The sequence below is a fragment of the Megascapheus bottae genome, chromosome 7 (genome assembly GCF_031878675.1).
Source record: "Megascapheus bottae isolate mThoBot1 chromosome 7, mThoBot2.hap1, whole genome shotgun sequence".
Classification (NCBI taxonomy): Eukaryota; Metazoa; Chordata; class Mammalia; order Rodentia; family Geomyidae; genus Megascapheus; species Megascapheus bottae.
Window position 1 is genome coordinate 82,273,224 of NC_143515.1, and position 13,150 is coordinate 82,286,373.

The window sequence follows — 13,150 nt, forward strand, 5'->3', positions numbered from 1 at the left end:
AAAGGTCACAGGACACAAGAATGTGCAAAAGTTAATTGGGATTTCCAAATAACAGCTATTACAACTGATATTAAAAGCATAATACCATTTATATTACCACCAAAACAAATATATAGGTCTAACTTTGAAAAAGAAAATGCAGAAGACTATTGGCAGAAAATTAAAACATTTGATAAAAGAGGCCTGAGGACTAAGTTGAGAGACACTGAATTACTTGACTGGATGACTCAACACAGTGTACACGCCTGCACTCCTGAAATAGTAGAAGGCATAGACAGCAAGACTGGGGCTTCAGGAGGGCCTGTGGAAGAAGCAGCAAAGCCTGACACATGTCTCAGTCCTTGGAATGCCTGACTAGAAGGCATGCAGCCGAATTCAAACCTCAATATTGTTTTGACAGACAGACAGACAGACAGACAGACAGAGAGAGAGAGAGAGAGAGAGAGAGAGAGAGAGAGAGAGAGAGAGAGAGAGAGAGAGCGCGCGCGCTCTCCCCTAACCAAACCAAAATCCCAGCAAATTATTTGGTTATTAGCAGGTGGATTAGAACGGAGGATGGTGGTTCAAAGCCAGCCCTGGCAGCAAAGTCCTGAGACTCCCATCTCCAATGGGAAAACGAAGTGGCTCGGCACGGTGGCTCACGCCTGTAATCTAGCTACTCAGGAGGTTGAGATCTGAGGATCGTGGTTCAAAGCCAGCTTGGGGAACTAAAGAACTAGAAACTCTTATCTCCAGTTAACCCCTAGAAAACAGGAAGTGGGGCTTGGCTCAAGGATAGAGTGGTAGCCTTGAGCTGAAGAGCTTAGGGACAGGACCCAGGCTGAGTTCAAGCCCTGTGACCCCCCCCCCCCAAAAAAAAAGAAAAAAAGAAAAAAGAAAACTGGTAGTGGCCCCATGGCTCAAAGTGGTGGAGTGTTAGCCCTGAGCAAAAGAGCTCAGGGACAGTGCTCAAGGCCCTGAGTTCAAGCCCCATGGCCAACAATGGCAAATTTTTATTTAGAAGCAGAGGACTTGGCTTATCCACTACACGGCTCGAGAACAAAGCTGGGACACTGACTTTATATACATGGAACATTATTCAGCAGTAAGACTTCTGCCTCTGGGCTGAGGGTGTAACTTAGCGGTCCAGTGCTTGCCTCTCTGGTCCACTCTCCAGCACTGGGGAGACAAGCCTGCCTAAAGGATGCCCACCATCTGGTTCCAAGCACATGGCCAGGAGAAGGCGGACCTCTGGAGTCAGAGCCAGGACAAGACCTGTCCAGGCCATGGGGATTAGCGTGGAGAGTACAGAGGACTTTGCTGGCCAGCACGGAAGTGGGGTGCCTGGACGACAGAGCCACTCCTTTAACAACCTCATTATTTTATGATCACACATCAGAATGCAGGTAAGTGTACTAGGATCAAATTGTAACCTGTCACCAGCACTACTACATATGCACCGACACAACGCAGACAATAGGCTCTTCAGTCATGCCGGGTAACAAAACAACAACAACAAAAAAGACTCACTTAGCACAATTCTTTCAGAAGTAAATTTCAACATGTGTTTCTAAAAGAAAAAGAAAAAAAATTAAGTTCATCTTTAGGATGGTAGGATCCTGTGGCTACCTGGCTCTCAGCACTAGGGACATCCCCCCTTCGCCGTTAGCCCAGGACAGACAGAAAGCAGGCTGAGGGCCCTGGGCTTGGTTGGTGCCTGTTTTTATATAGTCTCTGATCTGTGCAACCCAATGGTAATTAAGTAAAGGAACAGTGCCTTGGCTCAGCGCAGCTCATCACAGTCTTGGGCCTTGAACTCAGAGCCTGGGCATTGTCCTTGGCTTTCTCAAGGCTAGAGCTCTACCACTTGAGCCACAGCACCATTTCTGGCTTTTTACTATGTATGTGGTACTGAGGAATCGAACCCGGGTCTTTGTGCATGTTAGGCATGGACTCTACCACTAGGCCAAACTCCCGGCCCCCTGGCGAAATTTGTGCACACCAGGGAAAGACCTCCTTCTAAGAGAAACCCTAAGGTGAAAATGTGTGTCTTTAATAGTTTGTTCTAACGTTACATTTAATAAAAATGATGGGCAAAGAGCAAAGCAGTAAGAACAAGTCTTCTGAGGGAAGAAAGACAAAACAATGTATAGCCACAGCAACGTAAAGGAAGCCATAACAACATCTTAGCATGGAACTGCTAAGACCTCAGCCAGACAGTGCCCGAGCTGCCCTGCTCTTGCTCACAGTGAAAAGCAAGTCAGACAGTGCGAGTGACCATGAACAAATGCAACTGGACTGAAGCAACTGAGGGAAGTTGCCAAAAATGTCAGAGAAGTGTATGAAACACTATACTGCTCCTTCCTGAGGTGGAGAAAAACAAAACTTCTTCATTTAAACACATGATTCATCTGAGGTCTTGTTATGAATATCTTGAGTGGGAAAAATTGTGCCCGATATTCAAATGAAACATATTAAAGCTCATTCATAAAAGTTATTTGTATTACTACAATCTCCTTCAAAGCACATTTTAACAACTTTCTTTGCTTATATATTGCGAGCTAAAATGAAATGAATGAATCAAGTTCTTACATTTATGCTTGCTACTCCACAAAATAAGAAGAAAAATGAGTAAACACTCAGCACATGGTTGTGGATGCATGTTAATACTCTTCAGAGAAGCACGTATGATTTATGTCTGGCTCATGATGTGAATCGGTTGCTCAATGACGCTTAGCAACCGTCCTCTGCAGCCAGCCTGGCTTGTGGACCTCCTGACCTCCCAGCACAAGGGAGGCTTGTGCCCCAGCCTAGCATCCTGGGGAGACAGGCAGCCCTACACATTCCATCCCTGTCCTCTGAAGATGAGCAAGGGCTGGAATCCTCACGCAGGGCAGGGCAGGGCAGGGCAGGGATTTTCCTGGTGATGTGAGCACGGGAGCTCGGCTTCTCCTGGCCCCACGACACCCATCACAAGTGGAAACAGCTGACACAAGCAGAAACTGTCACGTGGGGGCTACAGGGCACCCTGTGCAGCTGAGGATCTGCTCAGGGCGGGGCAGTGCCATGAGGAGATGGGCCTGTGTATGTTCTGGGTCTTTTGTTGGAAGCAGACAAAACCTGATCCAAACCAGCTTAGCAAACCCCAGATTTAGGCAGAGTGCAGCAGTGGTGGCGCAGCCTCTGCCCGTGAAAGCCGTGAAGGGCTGGGTTGAAGCCAAGCAGAATGGAGGAAACTGGTTTTTTGTGCACTGTTGGTGGTGGTGAGGTAGTGCTATAGAACTCAGGCCCTCACATTTGCTAGAACAGTGTTCTAACAGGTGAGCTTGACCCCCAGTCCCAAAACACATATTCTTTTTTTGGGGGGTGGGGGGGAAGGCAGGTCATGGGGCTTGAACTCTGGGTCTGGGCACTGTCCCTGAGCTCTCCAGCTCAAGGGTACTGCTCTATCCCAAGAGCTACAGCCCCACTTCCCGTTTTCGAGTGGTTAACTGGAGATAAGAGTCTCACAGCCTTTAGTGCACAGTGACGCCCATTCACTTGGGTGCCATTCAGATGCTGGGATGGAAACTTGCTCACTGCTGTATGTGAGAGGCAGTTTCAAATGGCCTACCAGGACCACCTATGGAAGGAGAGCCACCGCTGGGCCAGGGAGTGCTGCTGGAAGCCCTGAGGGCTTCCTTTTTTTTTCCAGTCTGAAACCAGGATTAAGACTTGGTATCTGAAATTCTTGTTCACTGGCTGGCGCTCTACTTAGAGCTATGCTTCCGACCTCTAAAGGGGTGGTTCTTGAGTGGGGTAGGCAGGGCTGTGCTCCTGGGTCTGGCTGTACTGTGTGGAAACTGGAGCACATGATGGACTGGGCTTCAGGACAGAAGCTCCTGACTAGTGAGGGCATTGCCAGTCTCTCTGCCCTGAAGTCTACCTGGCTTGCTGGTTCACCTCCACGGAGTCCACAAGCCGGCCGTCAAGATGGCTGCTTGGATTTCTGTGTTACTTTAGATAATAAACTTATCTTGACCACTGTTTTCTTTTCTTTTTTGGTTCAAGGAAGAAGCAATTTTGCACAGTGCAGCGGAAGCCCCCCAGTGTAGACTTCATCAGCGGTACTGCAGACCAGCTATCCCAAGACCCAGTTTGCAGCATGGGGATTCATGGCCAGTCACCACCCTTCTCTACACCCTTTAAAGACACAGAAGCACAGGATTCATGGCCAGTCACCACCCTTCTCTACACCCTTCAAAGACACAAACATGTGGATTCAGGGCCCCAGGGCTGTCACCACCCTTCTCTATACCCTTCAAAGACACAGAAGCACAGGATTCAGGGCCAGTCACCACCCTTCTCTACACCCTTCAAAGACACAGAAGCACAGGATTCAGGGCCAGTCACCACCCTTCTCTACACCCTTCAAAGACACAGAAGCACAGGATTCAGGGCCAGTCACCACCCTTCTCTACACCCTTCAAAGACACAGAAACATGTGGATTCAGGGCCCCAGGGCCGTCACCACCCTTCTCTACACCCTTCAAAGACACAGAAGCACGGGATTCAGGGCTAGTCACCACCCTTCTCTATACCCTTCAAAGACACAGAAGCACGGGATTCAGGGTGTCACCACCCTTCTCTACACCCTTCAAAGACACAGAAGCACGGGATTCAGGGCAGAGTCAGGGCCGGTCACCACCTTCTGTACACCCTTCAAAGGCATAGGATCTGGGTCTAAAACACACACATAAAGGAGCTGAACGTTCTGTTTTACTTTTAGTCTTCTTGTTTTTTTTTCCTGTAAGCAAGGTAAATAAGATGTTCTGATGTGAAGCCACTTGTGTAGGTGGCATAATCTAATGTCCATGCCACACCAGGAGGTATGCAGTTCACCACCCCATTTTGCTAATAAGGACAGTGGGCACAGAGCCAAGGGCCTGCCGAGATGGCACAGCAAGTCCGCATGTGTGGGTGGGAGGGGGTAAGAGGGAGCATAGGAAGTGGGTGTGTGGGAGGAGCATAGTGAATAGGTGGGGGGGTGAGGAGGGGTGGAGGGAGGGAGCACTCAATTTATTTTCTCCCCAGTCAGTTTCCTGCCAAGGAGGAACACAGGCAGCCCAGCCGTCTCTGTGAGGCCATCTACTTCAAGGCCATAGACCTCCTCAGTCTGTCCTGTCCTCTTTGCTGTCTTCCACACAGTGGTTGTGACTGGAGGGCCACCATGAAATATTTAAAATGCAGTAAAAATAGACACCCAGGCAGACCTGTCACTCCAGGGCGCTCCCTCATTTGCAGGAGTGTGTGTGCGTGAACTCAGTCTGGATACAGAGCAGATGTTACTCCGGGGCACTGTGGAGGGAGTCTGGATGCGGTGCCCAGGCCTTGTACCCATGATGCTGCATGTCCTAGCGTGCGTGTGCCTGGCAGAGCTGCTGTGTGAACCCAGGAGGCACCACAGCACCCTGGCAGGGCAGGTGGCTACAAAGCTGGGTCATCTCACTCCTTAGGATGTTGCTGAGCCAATGAGAAAAACTGAAAATACCCAACGACACATAAATGGTTACAGAAAACAGGCTCAAATGTGCCTCCACGCAGACACTGAAGAGCATGGCCTCACCCCTGCGTCCTGGATACACGTGCGGGTAGTACTCGTAATAGAGGTCTGGCTGGTCCAGATTTCCAAAGGGCTCAAATTCCATCTCGGCGTTTTGGAAAAGGCCTAACTTCACCAGGAGCGCCAGCCTCACAAACCAAAGCTGAAATGCAAGACACAGCAAGAATGTTATGTCAGGTCCACGCATCAAGTGATTTCTAACGTGGTAGACGGCCTGAGCTATCTTCCTCTCTTTGCAGTTTGCATAGTTACATGTTTATAAAAGCACTGGCACTCAGAAATGTCAGTGTGAATGATTCAGTTTGACTCAACAATGCTCAGCGAACTTCATCAGAGCTGAAGAAGAAAACCAGTGCAGCCCGCTAGAAGGACGTCACAGGTAGGGTGGAGAGGAGCCAGAAGGGTGTGGAACAGGGGGTGTGTGTCAGGCCTGGCACAAGGCCCATGTAAAAGGCTTGCCCCATCACTGTGTCTAGCCTTGCCAAAGTAACTGAAGGCAGGATGAAACTCAATAAACCTAGGAGCTTTGCTTATGGCAACATAAACACCAGTATTAACTAACATCATGTGGCAGTAGCCTTGCAGAGAAAGGGTCCCCATCCTTGCTGGTGACAGCACTGGAGGGTCTGCAGGTGCAGGGAGCACGCAGCCACTTCCCACTTCCCACACACCAGTCTTGTCTACTGACGAGAAATCGAGGCTCATGCACTCATCATCAGTGGGTGCAGAAGAATAGTAGATACACCGAATGGGACCGTATACAGACTTAGAAAAGGAAATCTCGTCACTGGCAATAGTACCCAGGCCACACCCTTCATTAAGCCAGCCAGGCACGCCTGCTGTGGGGGCTAACCATTAAAACCTGAATTCCCAGAAGCAGACAACGAGGAGCCTCCCTGGGCAGAGGTGGAGAAGCCAACAACAAGACGCAAGCAGAAGTGCCCACCTGGAGGGAGTCCGTCGTATGGCTAGTGGGCAGCCCGCTCTTGCCATAGCCTTGGCCATGGGCTGTGAGTAGACGTCCGCACAGGTCCACCGCTGCCCTCCAGTTTTTGCAGCTCTGTAAGACAGAATGGGACAGAGCCATAGGCACGTGTCATTGCTGGAGGGAGCTCCACCCAGATGCAGTATGGAGAGCGAGGAGGGAGGAGCCATTTGAGAGAATCAGATGGGAGGACTTCAAACATGAACAACTGACTGAACATGGGAGGAGAGTTCTTATCGGAAAGCTTTCCTTGGTCTCTGTCTAGACAAGACCGCTGCTTCTATGTTGTGATTTCTGTGGATTTAAAATCAATGATTTCATTTTACACTATGTGTTAGAATAGTTATTCGGATCTGTAAAAATACAGAATTCACTGGAAAACGATTTGTCACTAGGAATATGATACATCAAGTATGTCATCAACATACTCTTGTCACACCTTAGCTTGCTCTGTCACACAGCTTGCTGCTACGTCACTGGACTCCTGGGATTGAGGGTGGGCAGGACAAATGGGCCTTTTGGTTGGCTCTTGTGTTTCTCTTCCCCTTAGCAGAGGAAGTCAGCAGTTGTCAACCACATGGATAACATCAGAGAAAATGGCCCATCTTTCAAGATGGTAAAGGAATTCTCACACTGTATCCTCAGGGTCAACAAATGGGCTGCAAGTACCTCCTGTTGGGCAAAGTGGTAAGTGAATTCCTCAACTGTTGGAGCTAATGAGGAAGACAAATATTAAATAATATGGTTTTCCAAAGATTAAATGATGTGGGATACATGCCAAGTGTTTCTCGAACAGTAAGTGTAGGGTGCCTTGAAGCTGGGTGGCCAGACACTCTCAGATGGGGTGGGAGAAGGCGTCTGCAGGGCCGTGGAATTTCCTAAGGACAGGAAGGTCTTGAGTAACAGAGCAAACCCAGATGGATGACTAGGACGTGAGCAAAGAGAGGGAGACAGGACTACGACACAAGTGGAGAGAGGGAGGGAGAGGGAGGAAAAACAGACTGACAGACACATACACTCACACACAGGCAAGGAGGAGGAGAAAGAAGATCCTGGACTTGAGGCTAGGCTGACTCTAGACTCCCGATTATAAACCCAAGTGTTCTGTATACTAGCTCGCCCCGTCTGCGCAGCAGTTAGCTGAGTTAGCTCAGGGCCTTGCTGAGCTCTGCTGTGCATACAGACCCAGGATACTCACCCTACCCTGCAGAGGTGAGGATGTACCAGGGCATTCTGTGTGCACCAAGCCCAGTGCCAAGCACGTGGTGGACACAATTACTGTCCCGCTTATAGGGCCACGAGGCCTACGAACACAGGGTCCTCCAGCCTCAGTGAGACTTCCTTCATCATGCTTCTGGCCAGGCTGACCAGAGCGCCCTGCAGGAGAGCCCCCTGCTCCTCTCCCAGGCGGCTGCGGAATGGCCTGCCCTCTGTGCCCACCAGCTGCTGTGCACATCCACTGTTTCTGGGCTGTGCACGGCTCAGCTCTCCAGATGTTCCCCGGAGAGACAGCACATTTCTTTCAGTGCTGAGTAATGTTCCACAGAACACACGTGCGCTTGGTCTTCAACTCCCTCATGAAGGGCCATCCTGGCTCTACTGGAACTGAACGGTTGTTCACATAAGCTGCTATGGACGCCTGTGTGCAGTGTTGTACCCAACCGGAATTCCTCCATTCCACGTCCTTGCCAGCACTCTGGTGGTGGTGCCCTGGACGTGAGCTCCTCACACAGGGAGCTAAGGTTCTCACTGTCCGGCGCACTCTTTAGCACCCCTCTTCCATTTGGCCCTGCCCAGGCTGGGCAGCTGCATAGCGCCAGCCAGTAAGCTGAACATGTACACGACTAAACCTACTTTCTCAAAGTACTCCCCACAGTTTTCCTCTTTCGTGAAGAAACAGCATAACCACAATGCATCAGGTTTCGACAGCTAAAGCAACCCCGGACAGGTGACTATCCATAAGCAATGATGTGGTCTACCTTGGAGCTGCTCGCAGCCACGCAAGTAACTTTGAGATTCAGTGGTCAACTAGGAAGATGAAATTATGCCGCATTCTTCCCAACCGTCCAAAACAACTTCACATAATACGAACTTCCATGTTCTGGTTGACAGATCAGAAATATTTTTAGAGTTGCTGAGATAATTTGCAGAAATGATCTCCAAATGCCTTCCCTAGTCTAAATTTGATGCAAGAACCCCTTTATGCAGCCCAAGTGGCTATGTGTACATACGCTCTTTGAATTGCAAATGGTGGAGGGAGGGGAGATCTTCTGCCAAGTCTGAGGCAGCTCTGCATCTGTGTCTGACAGATCCACTACCAGCACAGCCACTCACTGCTCGCTCCACTGGCCCCTGGTCAAGTGTGCGGGCCTCGCCTGCTGGAGGGACTTATCCAGGAAGCAGAAATTGCAAGGGATGCTCAGCAAGTGTATCAGGACACATGTGTGCTCATGCCCACACACCTGCACACATGCATTTATGACAGCACCATCGTTTGTCTGGTGAAGAAACTGAGCTGGAGCCATTGGGGGTAGTCTTGCCATCAGAGTGCACAGGGACCAAAGAATGCACTCCATGCAGGGGGTGCGATGTGGGGCCCTGCAGGGGGAAAGTTCAGTCTGTGGACTCAGGAGAGACTCCTTCACTGATGAAGGAGCAGAGCACACAGCAAACTCTGAGTGAACCTGGGGCGGGGCTGGAGCGGAGGTGGTGGTGAGAAGCGGGGTTGGACAAAGAGGCTGGCCCAGGAAATTGGGCAGGTGGGTGAGAGCTGGGGAGGCGCAGGGCTGCCACATTGTGGATCAACAGGTGCAGGATAAGTCAGAATAGGTAAAGAACAGGTACAGGGCAGGTGAAGGCAGGTGCAGGGCAGTGCAGGGCAGTGCGGGACAGTGCAGGGCAGGTGCAGGGCAGTGCAGGGCAGGTGCAGGACAGTGCAGGGCAGGTGCAGGGCAGGTGCATGGCAGTTCAGGTCAGTGCAGGGCGGTGCAGGATGGTGCAGGGCAGGTGCAGGACAGCGCAGGGCAGTGTAGGGCAGGGCAGGACAGTGCAGGGCAGTGAAGGGCAGTGTAGGACAGGTGTAGGACAGTGCAGGGAAGGTGCAGGATGGTGCAGGACAGCGCAGGGCAGTGTAGGGCAGGGCAGGACAGTGCAGGGGAGTGAAGGGCAGTGCAGGGCAGTGTAGGACAGGTGTAGGACAGTGCAGGATGGTGCAGGACAGCGCAGGGCAGTGTAGGGCAGTGTAGGACAGTGCAGGGCAGGTGCAGGATAGCGCAGGGCAGTGAAGGACAGTGTAGGGCAGGTGCAGGTCAGTGCGGGTCAGTGCAGGGCAGGTGCAGGGCAGGCACAGGCCAGGCCAGCCTGCACAGGAGGGAGTGTTTTCCCCGACCTCCGTGGACCGCACACTGTGATGGGCAAATGTTGTGGCTTCAGTCCACACCAACGCAGCCTGCAGTCCCACATATGTGGAGGCAACAGTGTAAATGCCAGAACTTGAAGATGGTCTTTGCAATCATTCAAATGTAGGTATGATATAACATTTTACACAAAACTGTGTGATGGGCACCTAGTTTTCTAATTTTTTAGGGCATATTATGAGGACAAAAAACCCCACTCAGCTAAATTACTGAATAATGCTAAGATACAAGGTCTTCACTTAGCAAAGGCATGGAAGGAGGAGACAAACAACTTTAATTGATATTAAATACCTGGGCGGGGGCGTTAATTTTTGTTAATTTTTTGGGAAGCCCAGGTTCTAGTACGGACAAAGGAGCGTTATTGTTAGCACAAGGAATGCAGGAGAAGCAGCAGGTCAGCCAGTGGGATTTGGGGCAATTATTACGGTCCTGACACCTCTTAAACACACACACTGCTATCCTTCCACAGAGCTGCTCACGTAGGATGGCTGGGCCCACCATCTCCCTCCTGCCTCCTGCCCAGTGCAGGAGTCAGGGGAGGGGGAGTGAGAATGCCGTCTGTGAACAAGGATGCCCCGTTCTTATGTGTCTTTGTAACCCTTCTGCTCTGTGTTCTTCCCTTCACTCGAAGTGTTCTTGTTTTCTAAAGATGCTCTTGGAACATAGCTTGGCCATAGCTTATAAGGCAACAGTCCACCTTGGATGCGGCAGCTTGGGGCCATCAGGACACCACTCCAGGGGAGTGGGGGGCGCCCTGCACTGTCCATGTCACAGTGCCCCAGCAAATCAGCCTAGTACTCAGGGGTCAAAGTCCTCTCCACCCAACACCCAGCTGTCCCCGGACAGACGAAATACAAATCACATCTCCTGAGCCCAGGGAGGATTCAGATGGGCCGTGCCTACCACATACAGAAGCGGTAGGAGAAGCGATAGGATGGATCAGCTCCATGGCTAGCCGGGGTACAGAGGCCAGGTTTTCAAGGAAAGGGTTAGTTGTGGGGTTTAAGAACAGGGTTGTAACAGTGGTGATGGAGGTCTACCGGAAGCCCCAGGCACACTCAACACAAGGGGTCTTTGGCTTTGGCCAAGTGTGAAGTGTGTGCTGCTGCAGTCTAGCTGCTGTGCTGCTCCCGTGCATCACAGCCAGGTCGGGCCTGCTCAGGCTGCACTCTGCCGCTCTAGCCGGCTCTGGGTGAGGCGCCTTTTCACCAGGCTGCCTGAGGCTACAGAGATGGCTCAGAAATTACAATTGTATCAATTATTCAAAACAGGCTGGGGGGGGATGGGGGTGGGTGGGGGGAGGGTGATGGGTACCAAGACATGTGAAAGGGTATCAATGTATGTGAATTAATGCACCTTCTACCTGGCAAATATCATGTAACCCTTTTATTAATTACAATAAAAAATTATATAAAAAACCAGGCTCACCTCTGAGTTCTGTTTTTTTTTTTTTAATTCTTGTTTTTGTGCTGGTCCCGAGTCTTTCTTCATTTTTTATTTTTTGTCTTAGGGTTTGAACTCTGGGCCTGGGCGTTGTGCCAGAGCTCTTCAGCTCAAGGCTACTGCCCTGTCCTAGGAGCCACAGCCCCACTTCCCGTTTTCTAGAGGTTAACTGGATATAAGAATTTCTAGTTCTTTAGTTCCCTGGGCTGGCTTTGAACCACGATCCTCAGATCTCAGCCTTCTGAGTAGCTAGGCTTGTGCCACCATGCTGGGCTCCTCTGGGTTCCTCTTTTTTGTTGTTGATTGTGGGGCTTGAACACTGAGCCTGGATGCTGTCCCTGAGCCTCTCTGTGCTCAAGGGTAGCACTACTATCACTTGAGCCATAAAGCCACTTCCAGTTTTGGAGTGGTTCATTAAAGATAAAATTCTCATGAGGACTCTTCCGCCCTAGCTGGCTTTGAACTGTGATCCTCAGATCTCAACCTTCTAAGTAGCCAGGATTACAAGTGTGAACCACCAGAGCCCCTTAGTCTTAAATGCAAGGCTTGGGTGTTGTCCTTAAGCTTTTCTACTCAGGACTGACACTCTTACCACTTGAGCCACAACTCCACTTTTGGCTTAATTAGAGATAAGATTACCATAGACTTTCTTGCTTGGGCTGGCTTTGATCCTACCATCCTGAGTAGCTAGCATTACAGCGGGTGCCACTGATGCCCGGCACCTCTGAGTTCCTTGCTGGCCACTCCAGAGAAAAGGACCATAGTCCACAGTGGACCCCAGCCCCTTAAGGCCTCAGGGGCATGCCTTGTTGATGCAGCAGAACCCTCCTGGCACCTCACTAGGCTGTGCACTCTCAAGGATGGATCAGTGTACACCCTACAGATGAATCCCACAGGACAGACTCTTACTCCTGAGCACTTGCACTTGCACTTTTGTACTAGACCTTCCCTTACCTTGGTAGCCTGGCCAGGGCCTCAGGATCCCTAGTAGGTCGGGAGGTGTGAGGCTGTCAGGATCCCTAGTAGGTCGGGAGGTGTAAGGCTGTCAGGATCCCTAGTAGGTCGGGAGGTGTGAAGCTGTCAGGATCCCTAGTAGGTCGGGAGATGTGAGGCTGTCAGGATCCCTAGTAGGTCGGGAGGTGTGAGGCTGTCAGGATCCCTAGTAGGTCGGGAGGTGTGAAGTCTCAGGATTCCTAGTAGGTCGGGAGGTGTGAAGCTGTCAGGATCCCTAGTAGGTCGGGAGGTGTGAGGCTGTCAGGATCCCTAGTAGGTCGGGAGGTGTGAAGTCTCAGGATCCCTAGTAGGTCGGGAGGTGTGAGGCTGTCAGGATCCCTAGTAGGTCGGGAGGTGTAAGGCTGTCAGGATCCCTAGTAGGTCGGGAGGTGTGAAGTCTCAGGATCCCTAGTAGGTCGGGAGGTGTGAGGCTGTCAGGATCCCTAGTAGGTCGGGAGGTGTGAAGTCTCAGGATCCCTAGTAGGTCGGGAGGTGTGAAGTCTCAGGATCCCTAGTAGGTCGGGAGGTGTGAAGCTGTCAGGATCCCTAGTAGGTCGGGAGGTGTAAGGCTGTCAGGATCCCTAGTAGGTCGGGAGGTGTAAGGCTGTCAGGATCCCTAGTAGGTCGGGAGGTGTGAGGCTGTCAGGATCCCTAGTAGGTCGGGAGGTGTGAAGTCTCAGGATCCCTAGTAGGTCGGGAGGTGTGAGGCTGTCAGGATCCCTAGTAGGTCGG

The 13,150-nt window shown here is 51.0% G+C and overlaps 1 protein-coding gene across 5 annotated transcripts in view; it reads right to left on the reverse strand.

Moving 5' to 3' along the window:
• Positions 1-13,150, reverse strand: part of Trappc12 (trafficking protein particle complex subunit 12) — a 52,885-nt gene that overhangs the window by 22,902 nt on the left and 16,833 nt on the right. For all 5 annotated transcript variants that reach the window (XR_016536297.1, XR_016536298.1, XM_090337522.1 and 2 more), the window contains 2 exons: positions 6,528-6,641; positions 5,585-5,723 (listed from right to left, as the gene is read on the reverse strand). Coding sequence is in view for 3 of the 5 variants with exons in the window: in XM_090337522.1 (XP_090193648.1) it covers positions 5,585-5,723; positions 6,528-6,641 (253 nt within the window). In the remaining 2 variants the exon portion in view is untranslated. The remainder of the gene's footprint in view (positions 1-5,584; positions 5,724-6,527; positions 6,642-13,150) is intronic.